This window comes from Osmerus mordax, chromosome 16, assembly GCF_038355195.1.
Source record: "Osmerus mordax isolate fOsmMor3 chromosome 16, fOsmMor3.pri, whole genome shotgun sequence".
NCBI classification, from domain to species: domain Eukaryota; kingdom Metazoa; phylum Chordata; class Actinopteri; order Osmeriformes; family Osmeridae; genus Osmerus; species Osmerus mordax.
In genome coordinates, this window is record NC_090065.1 from 2032091 (window position 1) to 2050793 (window position 18703).

At 46.9% G+C, this 18703-nt stretch overlaps 2 protein-coding genes across 4 annotated transcripts; one reads left to right on the forward strand and one right to left on the reverse strand.

Annotated features, from left to right (window-relative positions):
- Window positions 1–3174: 3174 nt before the first annotated feature.
- LOC136959606 (cold-inducible RNA-binding protein B-like) lies at window positions 3175–6759 on the reverse strand. 3 transcript variants are annotated; one of them, XR_010878752.1, is made up of 7 exons: window positions 6668–6759; window positions 5776–5885; window positions 5570–5676; window positions 5153–5288; window positions 4791–4977; window positions 4517–4582; window positions 3175–4250 (listed from the first exon to the last, which is right to left on the reverse strand). XR_010878752.1 is itself a non-coding variant. In XM_067254004.1 (7 exons), the coding sequence occupies exons 2-7, from the start codon at window positions 5873–5875 to the stop codon at window positions 4237–4239; spliced, it is 579 nt and encodes a 192-aa protein (XP_067110105.1). In that variant the 5' UTR covers window positions 5876–5885; window positions 6668–6759; the 3' UTR covers window positions 3175–4236. The 3 variants fall into 3 exon arrangements, 2 of the variants coding, with proteins under 2 accessions (XP_067110105.1, XP_067110104.1); XM_067254004.1 differs by having other exon boundaries at window positions 4517–4578; window positions 5180–5288; XM_067254003.1 differs by having other exon boundaries at window positions 4517–4578.
- A 7412-nt stretch (window positions 6760–14171) lies between these two features.
- LOC136958784 (zona pellucida sperm-binding protein 1-like) lies at window positions 14172–18679 on the forward strand. Its single transcript, XM_067252885.1, has 8 exons — window positions 14172–15492; window positions 15647–15834; window positions 15971–16068; window positions 16329–16486; window positions 16911–17103; window positions 17559–17706; window positions 18194–18269; window positions 18535–18679. The coding sequence occupies exons 1-8, from the start codon at window positions 14172–14174 to the stop codon at window positions 18609–18611; spliced, it is 2259 nt and encodes a 752-aa protein (XP_067108986.1). The 3' UTR covers window positions 18612–18679.
- Window positions 18680–18703: the final 24 nt, after the last annotated feature.

An 18703-nucleotide genomic window follows, 5' to 3' on the forward strand; every position in this document is an offset into this window, starting at 1 on the left:
ACAAAGGTATAGGGAAAACATGGTGTGTAAGGCAAGTCGAATGGATTTGGGAAATGGAATTTGATATTTTTTGTACTAAGTCACAGGGATATTGCAGCAATATTGCCCGCATAATCATACAGTATGATTAAATATTGGGGGGGGGGGGCGTTGCCTCCATAGAATTACGCCTGTGAATCATGAGCAACTAGGTGAAAAGCACAAAAAAAGCCGAATTAAACAAAAACAAAAAAAACATGTAGAACCAATCTCTCGAGTCAGGACATAAGTGAGTTCTAGGCCTCTGGGTTCTGCTGCTGTTCCTGGCTTCCCAGGGAAGTAACCCCCAGGGAGGTGACCCCAGGGAAGTGACCCCAGGGAGGTGACCACCAGGGAGGTGACCCCAGGGAAGTGACCCCAGGGAGGTGACCCCAGGGAGGTGACCACCAGGGAGGTGATCCCAGGGAGGTGACCACCAGGGAGGTGACCACCAGGGAGGTGACCACCAGGGAGGTGACCACCAGGGAGGTGACCCCAGGGAAGTGACCCCAGGGAGGTGACCCCAGGGAGGTGACCCCAGGGAGGTGACCCCAGGGAGGTGACCACCAGGGAGGTGACCCCAGGGAGGTGACCCCAGGGAGGTGACCCCAGGGAGGTGACCACCAGGGAGGTGACCACCAGGGAGGTGACCCCAGGGAAGTGACCCCAGGGAGGTGACCCCAGGGAAGTGACCCCAGGGAGGTGATCCCAGGGAGGTGACCACCAGGGAGGTGACCACCAGGGAGGTGACCCCAGGGAAGTGACCCCAGGGAGGTGACCCCAGGGAAGTGACCCCAGGGAGGTGACCCCAGGGAGGTGATCCCAGGGAGGTGACCCCAGGGAAGTGACCCCAGGGAGGTGACCCCAGGGAGGTGATCCCAGGGAAGTGACCCCAGGGAAGTGACCCCAGGGAGGTGACCACCAGGGAGGTGACCCCAGGGAAGTGACCCCAGGGAGGTGACCCCAGGGAAGTGACCCCAGGGAGGTGACCCCAGGAGGAGGATAAACCATGCACATCTGATGAACACAGGATTCTTCCTGTTCCACCATCATCATTTAACGGTGCTCCACGCTAGGTCTCAACACACACACGCTGCTCCGAGTCTTCAGCCTGGACTGCTTCCAGTGTGACCTTTAACCCCGACCCCTCGCATCTGAAACAAAGATTAATCAGAATTAATACATGACTCAAACGTGACTAAGCCATGACAGAATGCATGAGCAGAGCCTCTGAATCTCAGTGGCTCAAAATCCAGGATGAGGTTTCTATGGGCTTTCAGTCCAGTGAAAAGAAATGTACATGCGTGTGCAGGTTAGGGTCCCTAATGCAGTCTACCAACTTCCTGCCTGATCTCAGACGAGTTTACAGTCTGACACATCAGTCAATATTCTCATACGGCTTCCGAGGAAGACGACGCCCCTCGCTGACCAGAGAAGCTGTTGGTGATGAAACTGATGAATTTGAGGGTGGTGGGAAGGAGTCAGGTGGCTGAGCGGTGAGGGAATCGGGCCAGTAATCAGAAGGTTGCCAGTTCGATTCCCAGCTGTGCCAAAATGACGTTGTGTCCTTGGGAAGCCACTTAACCCTACTTGCCTCAGGTGGAATGTCCCTGTACTTACTGCAAGTCGCTCTGGATAAGAGCATCTGCTAAATGACTAAATGTAATGGGAAGTAGGAAAGAGTGAAGGAGTTGAGGATGAATTTGACGGTGGTGGGAAGGAAGTACAATACATTTTAAAGGGTGGTAGGGAGGAGTTACAGGGTTTTAAAGTCATAGGAAAGGATGCAGTAGAAACACAGACCAGTGATGATGGGCCAGACCTACCTGCTGGGGTGTAGGGTAGACCCGACCCTGGTCCTCCGCACGCAGGCACACCACGTCCTCAGACGGTCACCTGGGATCCCCTGAACAGAAGACAGCAGACAGTCAGCACAGGTACAAACACCTCCAAAAAGGTTACAGGCATGCAGTAAGAGTGCTCAACCTACGTTCTTCTAAACAAGACTGCTACTCAGTACTGATGTGACCGACTGGTCTGGGCACTCGCCCAATACATGTATAACTGGATAAGAGGATCAAAAAAATCAAACAAAATAAATAATTGCTTAAGCAGACTGGTTTAAGAGGCCTGGCTGGAGGAGGGTGAATTGAGAGCATCAGGAAGGAGAATTTCTTCACTGGAGGTTCGAAACACAAGAGACCTGAACTAGTTTGAAGAGGGTGAGGGGGGAGTGTAGGGCTTGATCCTAAAAATGACCCTAGTGGGTCGGGCACCTGAGGAACCTGGCCTCTGCATCTTCAGTTTCAGGAGCTCTTCAGCCATCTTGCAAATGGGGTTTAGAAATAAGAACCACAAAAGGTGTGAGGGGGGGGATGTTGACTGAAGACTGAATTGGAAGAGGGTGGCGAGGGATGGGGGAGTGCATCTCAAAACACCAGATATTAAATGAACACAAAATGTAAGCAACTGAGTGAAGAATGTGAGCAGGAGAGCAAAAAGGAATTGGTTTTTACCTCAAGTGAACAGGCCTACTGTCTCTGAACCTAGGCAACAGTGCAGCTTTCACATCAGACGAGCACTTGGTGGTAGCAGGCGCAACACTTCACACTCCTTCAAGGACTCCTAGGTTTACGTAGCAGCTGTGCTCTTGAACGCAGCGAAGCATTAACACAACCACTGCATCCTCTGACAACAAGCCAGCAACCAACAATGTAAATCCTGCTCAGGTGTACGTCCCTGAGAATGGGATGGAGTCAAGTCTCACATGGCTCGTTTGAGATGTCAATGGATTGACTGGAATCTCAAATTAGCTGGAACTGTACTCCTGACCAGCTTTCCCACAAACCAAACACCACCATGGATAACAAGACTGGATTATCTTGTAACTACCATCTTCACTGGATGACTAGATGCATTTTTTTTTCTTCTATCTGACCCTGTTCTGTAGACAGTACCACTCACTGGTACTATCGGCCAACACTAGACACCTGAGGGTGATAAGGGAGGCCATTTTGTGGGCCCTGCATCAGTTTGCAAATTATCCTCCATTATGGTCAAGTTTGAATGACAAAACCAATTGTTTCCTAATAATTTTATCAATATGACTAAGTTCACCCCCTACAAATTACTTTTGAAAGGCACAAGGAATCAGAATATTTTGAACAAAATCGCTTTAATAGGCTCCATGAAGCCAGAATTGACAAAAAATAAATCTTCAATGTTGATGATACAAAGAACAGAAAGTACAAAATCGTTCCCATGTGGAATTATCATATTGGGCAGAGATAAGTAACATTTGACGTTGATCTTTTCTACAGTTCAGTCCATCATAACAGCACATTTAAAATGCAAGAAGTTGAGCAGAGCAAAAAAAACAAACAGTGAGAACCAAAAGGAGGAACAAAAAAAGAGATACCTTAGGCTGGCTGTAGCATGGTGAATTTTACTACTTCCATTTAACAGCCAACCTCTTCAGGCGTGTGGGTGTCACCAGTCTGAAAGGAATTCACTCTTTGTGGAAACGGCACATACAGGACCCTCAGTTACGTCAAGAACTTTCTATTAGAGGCTGAGGAGGAGGCATTGCTGCCCAGCAACACTTAAGGAATGTATAATATATCTATAAAATCCAAAAAGTACATCCCCACCCGCCAGCTTTCTAAGTGGAATCTTTTCGCTCTGGTTTAAAACGTGGCAGGAGGTAGGTCACGGGCATGGTCATAGAAATAAAATAGAGGAACTGAAATGGTACACAGGTCCCAATGGACGCCCCCAGGTAAGGGAACAGGCCAGGGGGAGATGTCAGTGCTAGGTGAAAACAGGGCAAAGGAACGTCGAAACAGCAGCCGTTTCAGGGAAACAAGCGCCTGTGAGTAGGAATGGGTTACTTTCCACCGAAGTTAGCATTTGACGGGACCAACAAGACATTGCTTTTTTATCATGTAACCAAACGAAAGGCTGAAGGAGCTGTCTCACCACACAAGTAAGACATCGAACTGGATCGTATTTTTTTTTTTTTCTCTGTTTTTAAACTTTTAAACATGGTTTGTAAAGGAATGGCCGAAACTAACTTCAAGGTGCTCGAGCTACTGGAACACAGAATAGGACTACAGAAAAAAAATCAGGTCAATAACACAACATGGACATATTTCTTGAGGAGCGCATCTGTTTTTAAATACAGCCAGCCAGGGGGTGATCTTGAATCAGGGAGGATTTTTACTCGTGTGAAGCTGAGGACAAGAAGCGGGTAAAAGTAAGGACACTGAAAGTTTGAAGGAACATTGACAATCCCACTGCTACACCCACTACACACCCTTAACACATCTGGACCCAAAGCAGAGGCAGGTGGAGTCTCCCTAAATGAACAGTACCCCCACCCCCCAAAAAAGCCAAATGTCTTTTGGGGAGATTGAGGGCCCCTATGAAAACCTTAAACTAACATCAGGTGAGCCGAGAGGCGTGGCCTGTGGTGTGAGGGGCATCTAGTGATACGTACCATAGCTGTCATAGCCGTCTCTGTAGGAGCCGCCCGACCGGTCTCCATAGCCACCCTGGCCCCTAACATTGAAATGGGAAATAGAGAAAAAGAGTAAGGTCCTTGAGCACGACTCGCATAACCCAGGCTTCTGGGCAACTTGTTATTTTAAACATTACAAATATCACTTTGCAAGGTCACACATTTACTGATACTGTGCATATTCCATTATAGTCAACTAGTTTAAAATTGATTAAGATGACTCCAACATGGTCTCAAACATCCTCAAGCTCACCTATTGTCCCTGTAGCCACCGCCGCCGGAGGAATATCCGCCACCTCCACCACTTCTGTAGCCTCCGCCGCCACCGCCATATCCCCGGTCTCCACCGCCGCCACCATAGCCCCGATCGCCTGAATCATAGCTCCTGCTGCTGCCGTATCCCCGGTCTCCACCACCACCATATCCTCCACCGCCACCACCTAGGAAACCAGATCCCAAAACCCAGTTTAGCAAAACATTTCACGTGCATGGAAATGTGTAGAGGTTGGTTTCTCTCTCTAAAGGAGGGCGTAGCCAGGGAGCAAATGGAGATCAAGGGAAATCACACCATATTGCAGGACAGCCAGCCCTTACCTCGTGAGTAACCACGCCCACCTCTGCCTCCACCATATCCTCCCCCACCATATCCACCGCGTCCTCCTCTGTAGCCGCCGTTGCCTCCGCCTCCACCGCCACCTCGGCCTCCACCCTTTCCTGCCTCATCCACACGAATCGTCCTCCCATCCACAGTCTGCAAAAATAAAAGGCATCATTTAATAAATTTGCTAATATATTAGATATGGTGGAAATATGCACTTGATTTACACCAATTAGACTGCTTATGAAATAATTGAATGTCATTTATGCTATAAATGGCTTTAAATCGTCAAGCCAGAGACTGTTTAGTCATGCTAGTATATGCCATGCTAGCAGTACAGACTTTGGCCACCACGTGGTCGTGGTACAATGGGTCATCCACTACCAACATGGCTGATTGTTGAGGGCCTGATGTTGGCGCCAAGATCTACTCACTTTTCCGTTCATTTCGCCCAACGCCTCCTTTGCGTCATCGGCATTGTCGTACTTGACGAAGCCGAATCCACGAGACCTTCCCGTGTCTTTGTCTCTGATCACATCAACTGCGAACAATAAGACGTAAATTATTAACTGGAAATAAATCTGCACATATAAGAGAAACTCATATGATTATCGCCAGTAAATAATTCTGCGGTGTTTACCTTTTGCAATGTTTCCATACTTGGAGAAAGCCGCCTCCAAAGACTCTTCGTTTGTGTCGAAGCTCAGGCCACCGACGAAAAGTTTTCCTTCGTCGGACATCTTTCTTTGTCTGTGACAAAATAATTGAATTAATTCGATGGCAGGACAGAACAAAGCTTTAGCTTTAAAACGTTTTAAAAATCCAATAATAGAAAATCCATGTTAGTAATCAAGCCACTTGGGGAAGAACGAAAAAAAAAAAAATAAGGCCACGTAATGTTTGAAGCTGACAATTACGTGCGATCCATCTCTACGCACTTGTAGCCTGATTGTGGTATGCTAGCTTGACGTCGCTGGTTTGAAATAACGATTGTTGACCAACATTGAAATCGACATACTAAACTTTAAAATCTATACAGCCAAAGTAATTAACATTATGCATCATAAAATGGGGTCTGCAACGGTAGGATCGGATTAGCTTGAGGCTAATGCTCAAAAGAAGGCCGGATTGCAGCGCCATTTTATATCAAGACCACGTTGTTGGCCTAGTCCGCCACCACCTGGCCTGCTGCTAAGCTAATGCTACATAGCCAGATGTTCTTTAATATGAACTACCCCACTACGGCGTCGAAATGGATTGGTACTATACAACTTGTATAAGAAGCATAGTTATGTTACAGGATAACTAAAATACTGGTGTCGTTTCGTTTTCGAGGCAGTTATGTAAGCTAGCTTCCTTGAAAAAATGCAATTTCCCAGGAAGGCACGGTAAAACCTACGTTTACAATAGTAGAAAATAATCACTAACTATAACGAACGAATAGTTCGAGCTAACGTCTTAAAACAAATAAGAATATATTGAAAGCTAGTTAGAGTAAAAAAATACATCTTAGAAATCGAATACATTCTTACCTTTAGCTGGCGGAAACGAAAGCGGCTGGTGCTCAGGGATGCACGTCGAAAGGAAAGACTGGGTGGCGCGCTCTGTTCTTGAGGGTGCGTTGGGAGTATTTAAATGAGTTTGAGAGGGAGGGACTATGGACAATTTGAATAGACCAGATCAGCCTCTGCCCGGTGATTCGTTTGAAATTAAAGGTTTCCTGTAAAACAACAGAAAAAAAAGAGGACAACTGCACATTATAATTGCAGATTATAAGAAGCCGAGAACCGAATCTGGGTTTACTTGAGAGTAAAAATACCTAGTAAATAAAAATGTTTTAATAAATTTCTTTGGTTTGTCCTGCTTTACAGGACCACGGTGTTTTAGAGCAGGCAGCAGTTAACCCATGCCAGAAAAAATATTTTTATCAACTCCATGGTCTGGCCTTAATTTCAGGGACCCTTTTAGTTTATTTTTCACGTTTTTAGGACATTAGGCCCTTTAAATGTTTTAACATAAATAAATATACCATTTTCAAATAGTAAGACAAATTTCTGACCTCTCCCTCATCCAAACTGAAGGTAAACACTCGAAATTATTAAGTTAAAAAAATATTTAAGAGAGGCAAACATTTTTATTGTCAGACAATAAAATTGATCAATTCTGTTTGTTTCGTTCATCATTCCTGTTTGTGTCATTTTCATGTAAAGAGTCTAAACTTAAACGACTTTATATACTGATACTTTTGTTTACAAATACACCATGCATGAGCTCATAGAAATAATAGGCTTATATCACTGTTATTTCAGAAAACAACATGCAAATATGAATGTCTTAATGCAGACTTTTCTCAAGATGTCACCTTGCTGCAGCTCATTGTGATGGTCTAACCAGTGGTTGGACAGTTTTTTTTAGGTCCCTATATGTTTATTGTATGCACCTTCCTGCCAAAGCAAATTCCTTGTCTGTGCAAACTTTCATGGCGAATAAATCCCATTCTGATTTTACAAATACAGTACATATGACATTTTATTCATCTGCCGCTTTTATCCAAAACAACTTCCAAATATTGCAGATAGAAAGTACAGCGTTAGAGAAAAAGATGAGAAGGGGAACTGGCTGTGTCACAAAGCTTGTATGAACATGAACATGTGGAATCTGCGCACAAAGAAGTCTCCATGAAGCCATTTTGAATTCTGGTGTCCCTATAGGGCCCAGTCATCACCCCTCCTCTCCCCCGTCATTTTGAAAGTCAAATTGAGCTGTGTGAGAGTGAAGGGAGCGTGGTCTTTGTCTGAAGCTGTGAAATGCATAGTGTGGTCCACCTGGATGGAGTGAGCCCTCAGGTTTGCCTTTGTGTCTATGCGAGGTGTTCCCACAGGGGTGTGATTCCAGAAGATAAAATCGGGCCCCCCCTCCTGGAACAACAAAGGCCGTGACCATCCCCCCACTACACAGAATGGAGAGCAAACCCTAAGTGTGGAAGGCCGGGCCATTCACAGTCTTCTCCTAATTGTTTCAGGGAGTCAGGAGTAGAACAACCGAGACTGGGGCCTTGATCCTCATTTAAATAAGAAGACAATCCAGATTGCCCACAGAAGATGTGTAAGAGAAAATAATAACCTTCTCTACGTTCTCTGTGTGTTGTGTTTGAGATCCTACACTTGTGTATTTTCCACATGCACTGTTTTTATGTCGCTTTGGATAAAAACGTCTGCTAAATGAATAATATGTATTGTAAGAGTTGAAACCATAACAACAAATGTAGACTGGATTAATAGGAAAGAGGGCCCAGAAATCCAGTGTACCTGTGGCCTACTTGAATTGTTGCAAAAGATTGAAACTTAAAAACAGTGAGGAATACTCCTCCGGTCTGAGACTGGAGACTTGATCCTCATTTAAATAAGAAGACAATCCAGATTGCCCAAAGAAGATGTGTAAGAGAAAATAAAAACTTTGACCTGGTAGATAGCAGTGATCAAGAATTGTTTACAGTACTATTATCAGGGCAATATCAATTGATTGAGTTAATTTAGTTTTTTTTTACACAATGACTCAATTAAAACTCCAAGGTTGTGTTGTGACGTTTCTAATCCAAATGGCTTACAGGCCGTCTTTCTGTTTCTTTTCAGAACAGAGAGGGCAGGGAGTCCAGAGGTTTTCAGGTTTACGATTTAATTGTATTTATATACTATACTGTTCATAAGAAATGCTCGCATTGGATTGGTTTATTTGATATCACTCTCTCACACCCTAACTTGGCTTTCAAAGCCACGTTCTCTGTGTGTTGGGTTTGAGATCCTACACCTCTGTATTTTCCACATGCACTGTTTGTATGTCGCTTTGGATAAAAGCATCTGCTAAATGAATAATATGTATTGTAAGAGTTGAAACCATAACAACAAATGTAGACTGGATTAATAGGAAAGAGGGCCCAGAAATCCAGTGTACCTGTGGCCTACTTGTATTGTTGCAAAAGATTGAAAGTGAGGAATACTTCTCAGGTCTTGTGGAGAAACTCCCCCCTCCCCTCTCCCCCTTCCCTCACCCATCCCTTCCATCCTTCCCCCACCCCCACCCTCACCCTATTCACATTTCTCGGTTTATTTTAAAGGCCTGCGTAACAACGAATTGCCAGACACCTTTGTTTAAATGATGAACTGATGAACTAATGCTGTAATCTGTGTTTACGCCCAGCAGTTCATTCATGTCTGTCATAAGACATAGAAACCTCTGAAGCCACAAGACTGTCACACATACCAAGTCATCACTGTAGAGGGCAATGTTGTCACATCTCCTAACTCAACAGGCACATGGCCGTACTGCCTACCCAGGTTCAGATGGTTTTCTCACAGATACATATACACAAACGCACATACATATTAGAGCAGAGAAGACATTAAAATGCTGAACGAGGGAGTTGATCGAATAACTAAATACTGAGATGGTTCCTGTTAGACCTGTGTCTCAGAGCCGGTCAGTTAACCAACTGCCTTGAACTCAAACCCCATCAGAGATCAGAGACCCTTACAGCATCATGTAGTGTGTAGGATATAGTATGCAGTGTGTAGTGTCCGAGTGGCTGTGGGTGTTTAAACTCTACCTGAGGCATTTATGTCTGTTTCTGGACGAGAGAGAGAAATAAAGAGAGAAAGAAAGAGAGATTAAGAAAGAGAGAAAGAGAAAGAAAGAGAGATTAAGAAAGAGAGAAAGAGAGAGAGAAAGAAAGAGATATTAAGAAAGAGAGAAAGAGAAAGAGAAAGAAAGAGAGATCAAGAAAGAGAGAAAGAGAGAGAGATTAAGAAAGAGAGAAAGAGAAAGAGAAAGAAAGAGAGAAAGAGAGAGAGATTAAGAAAGAGACAGGAGACCAGAGGAGAGGAGAGAGGAGACATTTTGTTCCAGACAAAGCCTGATGCCACCCCCGTCTGTCCACTGTGGACTACACACACTACACACACACTACACACACACTACACACACACTACACACACTACACACACACACACACACACACACACACACAACACACACACTACACACACACACACACACACACACACACTACACACACACACACACACACACACACTACACACACACACTACACACACACTACACACACACACACTACACACACACACTACACACACACACACACACTACACACACACACACACACACACACACACTACACACACTACACGCACACACACACTACACGCACACACACACACACACACTACACACACTACACACACTACACACACACACACTACATACATACAGACACACTACACACACACAGACACACTACACGCATAGACACACTACACGCGCACACACACACGCTACACACATGCACACACTACACACACACAGATACACTACGCACACACTACACACATGAACACAGATACACTACACACACGCACACACTACACGCACACACTACACACCCACACACAACACGCTCTCAGAAGCTTGATTACCACCCCCATGTGTCCATCTCGCCCCACCATCCTGACTGTCTAACAGTCTAGTGACACCGCCAGTCTCTCCGCGCCCTCTCGCCTACTCCAACACACCAACGCAGAGCGCGCAACAAAAAAAAACAAAGCTACCGCCGTTACCATGGAAACCCCTCATACAACAGGAGGAGAGAGGATTCTGGACAGATTAATAATGTTACAGGCCCAATCTCATAAGGAGTGTGTGTGAGGGGGGGTTATTTCGTGTGAGTTTCCCGTTATACTGTATGTTTTGCTCAGTCCGACTTTGACTTTTTTCTTTGGTTGGATGACTGTGATTTCTGTATGAACGGTGTAGTTTCATAGAGGTGCTGCTGGCAGGCAGATGAGAGAGGCATATTAGAAGAGAGGTAGAGAAGGGAGAGAGGGAGGGGGGGTGGAAGTGAGACAGGGGGAGGATGGGGAAGAGAGAGAGAGAAAGAAAGAGAATGAAGAGAGAGAGAGAGAGAGAGAGAAAGAGAAAGAGAAAGAAGAGAGAGAATGGGTGACGGTGGAGGAAGTTCTGTGTCTCCACAGTGAAAGAACATGCAGCACAGGTGAACCAGAGATGACATTCCGAGGAGGATAGTGTTGCCATAGTGACAGTTTCATGTGTAGGAGCCGTTTCTCTCCAACAGGCCGTTATGTGTGTGTCATGTCCCGTTTTCTCTGCTGTATCTAAATACATATTCTTCCAAGGCATGATATAAAACGAACAAAACATCAATAAAAATCTGGCAGCCCCACACTCTTTGTTAAGTGACCCAGAATGAAGACTTGGGAGTTATGCACAGCTGTACTGGCACTGCTCTCCTCAGAGCTGAGAATAGCACGTGTCCTTAAACAGCTCAAAGTGAGGTGCAGAAATACAGACGCCAACTTCACACATCAGAGGGTTGTGCACATCGTCTGAGTAGCGAAAAAACGCCCCGAAGTTTCCTTACAACTGAGGGACAGAGAACATCCACAGTGAATAATACCTGATTAATATTAGCACTGTGTGGAAAGCCCAAAATAGCATAAAGAACTGAATGCAACACCTTAGTTTCTGGCATGATTAGCCCTCGTGATTCATAGTGATTAATAACTCCTCGTGACTCTCCAGTACCATGTTGAGGAGGGAGGGTCTTCAACATCAACCCCCCCCCCCCACACACACACACTCACACACACACTCACACACACACTCACACACACACACACACTCACACACACACACACACACTTCGACGAGAGCCGAAACACCTTAACATGATCACCTCAGACCAACTTCCAAAACTGAAATGGAAACTGTTTATTTTAAGGGCTTTTGTTGGCTTGTATGGCAGCTAGTGTTTCAGCGGGCACAGGTCCACATTAGTCAGTGTGCCACGAGCTGATGAAGTGTGTTTTTGTGGGGAGAGAGAGAGGGGGGGGGGGGGTGGAGTGTGTTTCGTCGTGTTTGCAAGTGCCTGTCTGTGGGAGGTGCTGTGTGTGTACTGTGAATGTGTTAGTGAGAGGTGAAGTGTGTGTCTGAACGTGTGTGTGTGTTGTGTTGTGTAGGTTTGGGGGGAGAGCGTGCGTGTGTGTCTTGTGTGGGAGGTCCAGAGAGATGAGTCCCTATGCAGCCTGCCCTGTCCACTCACGGCTGGTCAACACCAAGGACAGAATAATCACAGCCATGATGTTCTCCCACACACACACACCCTTCTATCGTCTGAGTATCCTCTGCCTTTTTTATCCGTTTATCATCAGTCTCCCTTTTGGAGTCCTATCTAGGAGTCCACGTCTGCGCACCGACATCATAACAGCTCCTACGCTCTCGTTGTTGTCAATTAACACAAAATAAATATTTTAGTAAGGTTATCTACAAGATTCACTTCAAGTTCCAGTTTAGAGACTTAAGAGACCAGCGCCGTGTTGGGAATCCACCGTCGTTGCACACTCGCAACCTGAGAAGACAAAAGAAAATAAATCGACATAGATTATAACAAATAGGCTATTGAAGGCTACCAGATCATTACATTTACATTTAGTCATTTAGCAGACGCTCTTATCCAGAGCGACTTACAGTAAGTACAGGGACATTCCCCCGAGGCAAGTAGGGTGAGGTGCCTTGCCCAAGGACACAACGTCATTTTCGCACGACTGGGAATCGAACCGGCAACCTTCTGATTACCAGCCCGACTCCCTAACCGCTCAGCCACCTGACTCATTAGGCCTGTTATAAATGCCAGCTTGTCACTATTCAAGTGAGCATCTGGTTCCAAAAGATATAGCCTACCAATCATCAATGGTTTCCTTATTTCTGACTTTCTTTCTGCTACAACTAGCCTAGTCACAGTGGTACACACACCACCCCACTTCCATCTACAGTACAGACCTCCACCTACCTCCTGAAACAGGGAACATTTCCACCTGGAAGTAAATTATAGGCTACTCTACCAAGTGTAACCGAGGGAGATTTGAATTCCGAACGCAAAAGACCACGCACACAGTCAGCTGGCACAAAGTCGTTATTTCAACTCATAAGTGGTTGTCTTAACTATCGGGGAAGTTAGTGTGGTGCCTCCCGCTGGTGCTTTGACAGGCTGCAAATCCTTAGGCTACCGGACTAGCCATGGTAGGCACAAAGCAAGTCTGTTAAATACTAAACTCCCACTTCTAGGACCGGAGTTACGTTTTGACTGTACTTTTACTGATTGTCGTATGATTCATGGGGTGGGTAAATAAGTAAAATTAGTCTTTTAAGTGAATTTACAGCTACGATGACGGTTGTGTAGAACTTAACTAGCTCTACAATAAAAACGTGTTTATTACGAATTGTGTGATGATTTGTACTTAGTTAGCATACTTAGTTTAAGGAGCAGTAGTTAGGGTTAGGTAAAAAATAACTTTTAACCAAGGTCAATCATAACATAGATCAATATGATATATTCCACTTTGGCTTTTGCCAACTAGGCTAACAACTAGGCTAGGCTGTGTACTCTTTAGAGACCATCATTTGACATTTACATTTAGTCATTTGTGTCTTGCCCAAGGACACAGCGTCAGTTTGCATGACCGGGAATCGAACTGGCAACCTTCGGATTACTACCCCGATTCTCTCACCGCTCAGCCACCTGACTCCCCCTTTGAGTCCTTCACAATTAGAAATAAAGCACTCCATCATTGTGTAACTTGGCTACCCGAAGTGCCTCTTCTGAAAAATGAAGAAAAATCTCACAATGAATTCAAAATAAGTCGTTAATAAACCAAGTGCAGGTTCTCAATTAAAGAGCTCATTTTGATTGCACTCGTTGAGGGCTGAACATTCACCCAGAGTACTCAGTGAAGGCATTCTAGGCATGTCTTGGGCATCAGGCCTCCTGATTGGGAGGCAATGCAGCTGTTCTCAAATGGGAGACCAATCCACAATCCCAAATCTGATTGGTTTCTCAGGGCTGGAAAGTAATCAGCTTTGATAACAAGGAAAGGGATGGAGCCACCTTCTTTAAAATGGCCCTCAGTTAGGTAGGAAAGCACAAGTCTAGTTCTTTGTTGTGCAGTGATGGAGGGTTCAGGCAAATGTTGCCTTTGTTTAGCAGTCCTTGTCGTGGTTGTCAGTGATACGTGGGCGCAGAGTGAGGGGTGGCTATGGACTCCCCCGGAACCAAACACAACTTCAGATCTACAGCTGCCGCAGGATTCTCTGTTGTCTGATTCAATTCCACAACCCAAGAGACCCCAGAGGTCTCAGTGGCCCCAGAGGCCGCAGTGGCCCCAGAGGACTGAGTCACCCCAGCAACCTCGGCGACCCCAGCGGCCCCCACAGCCTAAGGTTCCCCTGCAGCCCCAGGAACCCCAGTGGCCTCAGCCCCAAGAACCCCAGGAACCCCAGTGGCCTCAGCCCCAAGGACCCCAGCAGCCCCAGTGGTCTGGGCCCCAGCACTCCCAGGAGTCTGAATACTCCCGGGAGTCTGAGGTTCCCCAGAGGCCCACGGTTCCCCAGAGGCCCACGGTTCCCCAGAGGCCCACGGTTCCCCAGAGGCCCACGGTTCCCCAGAGGCCCACGGTTCCCCAGAGGCCCACGGTTCCCCAGAGGCCCACGGTTCCCCAGAGGCCCACGAGACCCACGGTTCCCCAGACGCCCACGGTTCCCCAACAACCTCAAACTCAACCCCAACCTCAGCGGCCTCAACAACCGCAATGGCCCCAGCGACCTCAACAGCCGCAGCTGCCCCCGTGGCCCCAGCAACCTCAACAGCCACAGCTGCCCCCGTGGCCCCAGCAACCTCAACAGCCGCAGCTGCCCCCGTGGCCCCAGCAACCTCAACAGGCGCAGCTGCCCCCGTGGCCCCAGCAACCTCAACAGCCGCAGCTGCCCCCGTGGCCCCAGCAACCTCAACAGCCGCAGCTGCCCCCGTGGCCCCAGCAACCTCAACAGCCGCAGCTGCCCCCGTGGCCCCAGCAACCTCAACAGCCGCAGCTGCCCCCGTGGCCCCAGCAACCTCAACAGCCGCAGCTGCCCCCGTGGCCCCAGCAACCTCAACAGGCGCAGCTGCCCCCGTGGCCCCAGCAACCTCAACAGGCGCAGCTGCCCCAGCGACCTTGGCCCCGACGACCTCAATTGCCCCAGCAACATCGGTGGCCCCAGCAACCTCAGATGCCCCTGTGGCACCAGAACAGCCTGCAGCCTCAAGAACCTCAAGAGCCTGAGTGGGTTCAGTGGGCTGAGCAGTTCACCAACATGCTGCAGGATAGCCCCGACACTAAATGTGCCGTAGATGTCAACACGAGGGTAGTGTGTGGAATGCCTGATATTACAGCAGAGAAATGCCAGGCCATTGACTGCTGTCATGATGGACGCCAGTGCTACTACGGGAAAGCAGGTTGGTGGGAAGAGCTGGTTGGGGACGCATGGGGGGGAATTTGAGTTTTTTTCCAACGGGTTTAGACGATACCTTTTAGTGCTAGGAAGGCCATGATTGGGTGTGTATCATGCCCACTTGCCATCTTTGGTTACCTGTAATCTTTCTACCCCAGTGACAGTGCAGTGTACCAAAGATGGGCAGTTTGTGCTGGTGGTTGCCAGGGATTCCACCCTGCCTACCCTGGACCTGGATTCCCTTCGCTTGCTGGGAGGAAATGACGCCCCCTGCAGTCCTGTTGCTGCCAATTCAGCATTCGCAATCTTCCAGTTCCCTGTGACTGAATGTGGCACCACCATGACTGTAAGTAGTTAAGACGTGCCCAAGCAACCATGTTGCTTCGTTTCAGTTGTATATCAGTTTACTGGTCATGAGGAAACATTGAAGCCCATAAGACAGGAAGTCTTCTCTCCGATTCATTCTACTGTGTATCCTTTAGGAGGATGGCGGTTTCGTGATCTATGAGAACAACATGTTGTCCACATACAATGTTGCCGTTGGTCCCAGAGGATCCATTACCAGGGACAGCCATTTTGAGTGAGTTGTCTCAATACTTTGTTCAGACCACAAACTGACCTTGCTAGTGGCGAAGGGCTGTTCTACACTACCCTGTTGCCGGAACGACTAGATGCCAGCAGTAGCTTGTAATCCCCTCCCTACATCTGCTTAGTTCAGAGATTCAGTGGGTAAAGGGAAACTAAATGTTAAGTGTGTGGGGTTTTTGACAGCCCTATGATTTGGTTTTGACTACCTTGACAAAAGCAAAGGGCCTGTAGATGAATGTCTTGGTCTTCCAGACTGCTGTTCCAGTGTCGCTACTCCAGTTCGTCCGTTGAGGCGGTGGTGGTGCAGGTGGTGCCGGTCCCCCCGCCGGCCTCCATCGCTGCCATGGGAACCCTGAGGTTACAGCTCAGACTGGCTAATGGACACTGCCTCACCAAGGGCTGTGTGATTGGTGAGTGGGAGTCAGCCCATGGTTGTCTCCATAGGAACTCTTTTGTGATGCATGTTTGCTGTGAACTAAGATTTTAGTGCAGTTTAAACGCCTAGTAGGATTAGTTCACTTGACACTTAATTTAGTCCAACATGACCTCACAATCTTGATAAATGTCAGTTTTTGTTGAATGCGTAGTACATGTAGCACTGCTAGTCAGAGCCAAATCCAGTTTCAGTTCAGTGGGGTCCAAACCTCAATTTAAAGTCACGGCCCAAGGCAGTTTAATATTGGACAGATGCCACTGGGAGGAGGTAGTGTAGGAGATGGTAGAAGGCAATATTTAAATTGGGTATTTTTATATTACCAAGGTCAGGTTCTTGCTTACCTCTAGTTGCAGCCTTGCCATTAATCTAACCTCATCCACCCTTCTGTCTCCCTGCAGAGAGGGAGGCCTTCACCTCCTTCTACTCTGAGGCTGACTACCCCGTGACCAAGGTGCTGAGAGAGCCGGTGTATGTGGAGGTTAACATCCTGGGCCGGAATGACCCGGGCCTCGTCCTGATGCTGGACCACTGCTGGGCCACCTCCGCTCCCAGCGCCCTCAGCACGCCCCAGTGGGACCTCCTGCACAACGGGTAGCTAGGCAACGAGACAAAATGGAAGCCTTCTCTCCTCCCCTCCCTGATCTGGTCCCAGGCTTCTGTTGTATTTGCACTTTTAAATCCATTGTCTTGTGGTTTACTGTTTAAATTGGATCAGATTAGTAGTTGCCGTTTTCAAGGACAACTTCATAAATGTTGTCATTTAGATTTGGTTCAATGAAGTCATACTGGATGATTAACACTAATCTTGAACCGGGAGTCAGGTGGCTGAGCGGTTAGGGAATTGGGCTAGTAATCTGAAGGTTGCCAGTTCGATTACCGGCCGTGCAAAATGGCGTTGTGTCCTTGGGCAAGGCACTTCACCCTACTTGCCTCGGGGGGAATGTCCCTGTACTTTAAGTCGCTCTGGATAAGAGCGTCTGCTAAATGACTACATGTAACTCCCCCCAGAATTGGCCTTCTGACCTCACACCCCCTCCTTCCTCCAGGTGTCCCTACCAGGATGACCGCTACCTGACCACCCCGGTCCCTGTGGAGGCCTCCTCTGACCTGCCGTACCCCAGCCACCACAAGCGTTTCATCCTAAGGATGTTCACCTTCGTGGACCAAAACACACTCATGCCCCTGAAGGATACGGTAACATACCTGCATGAGGGTTCATGTGCATCATGCCATATTACAATAACTTAATTTTATTCCATCGGTGTAGTCTACATGGTAAACCTTAGTCCCTTAAGCATTTGCTCCATGCCTACTCTGAGCAATGATGTAGGGTTGGGTGGCAGCTTGGTGAATTGACATGCCCACTTCAATACCAGACTACACAACTTTATTAAACTGAACACCAGGGGTCGTAATCTGTCCTAGACTAGACCCACAAGTTCTAGTCTAGGACATATTTCTCCCTTGACTAGTACCAGGGTCACATCTTGATGGACTGTGCTGTAGTGTGGTGACTCTTGGGACCTAAGGAGTATTATTTATTTTTTACTTGACTATAGTCTCAATTTGTCAAAAGTACAATTTTAACACTGCAGTCTCATTTTAAATTTGACATGATTTTAATGGAAACCAGCTTTGAGAATGTAGTTCTGTATAACGTTTTGTGTGCTGCCTCTGCCAGATGTTCCTCCACTGCAGTGCGTCTGTGTGTCACAGCACCGCTCCTGGCTCCTGTGTTCAGTCATGCAACAGGAAACGTGAGTCAACGTTCTCCCCCCCTGTACTGCCCTTTTAAAAGGGCCCCCCAAAATTGTGCATTTAGTGGTTTTTAAGGTTACGAAGTGTGCTTTGTCTGATCACAACATGGGATTGATGTAGGCCTGAAATTGCAGAGTACAATTGCATGAAGTTCTCTTTTACACTGACAACATTGAGCTGATAGTTTTAAATGGTGCAATGATTTATTTTTATTCTAGTGTGTTTGTTCAGTCGATGAGCTCACTTCCTGCTTGTCTCCTACAGGGAGGGAAGTGCCATCAGGTCAGAAGGCTGGGAGCCACGTGGCGCTCGTATCCAGTAGGGCAATTATTCTCCAGTGACTCTACCCTGCATGTATATGAGAATTGTGATTTTTTTTTAAATAAAAAATAAACACTTTGAAGCAATATTGAGGCTTTGTCTCCCAGTGAGT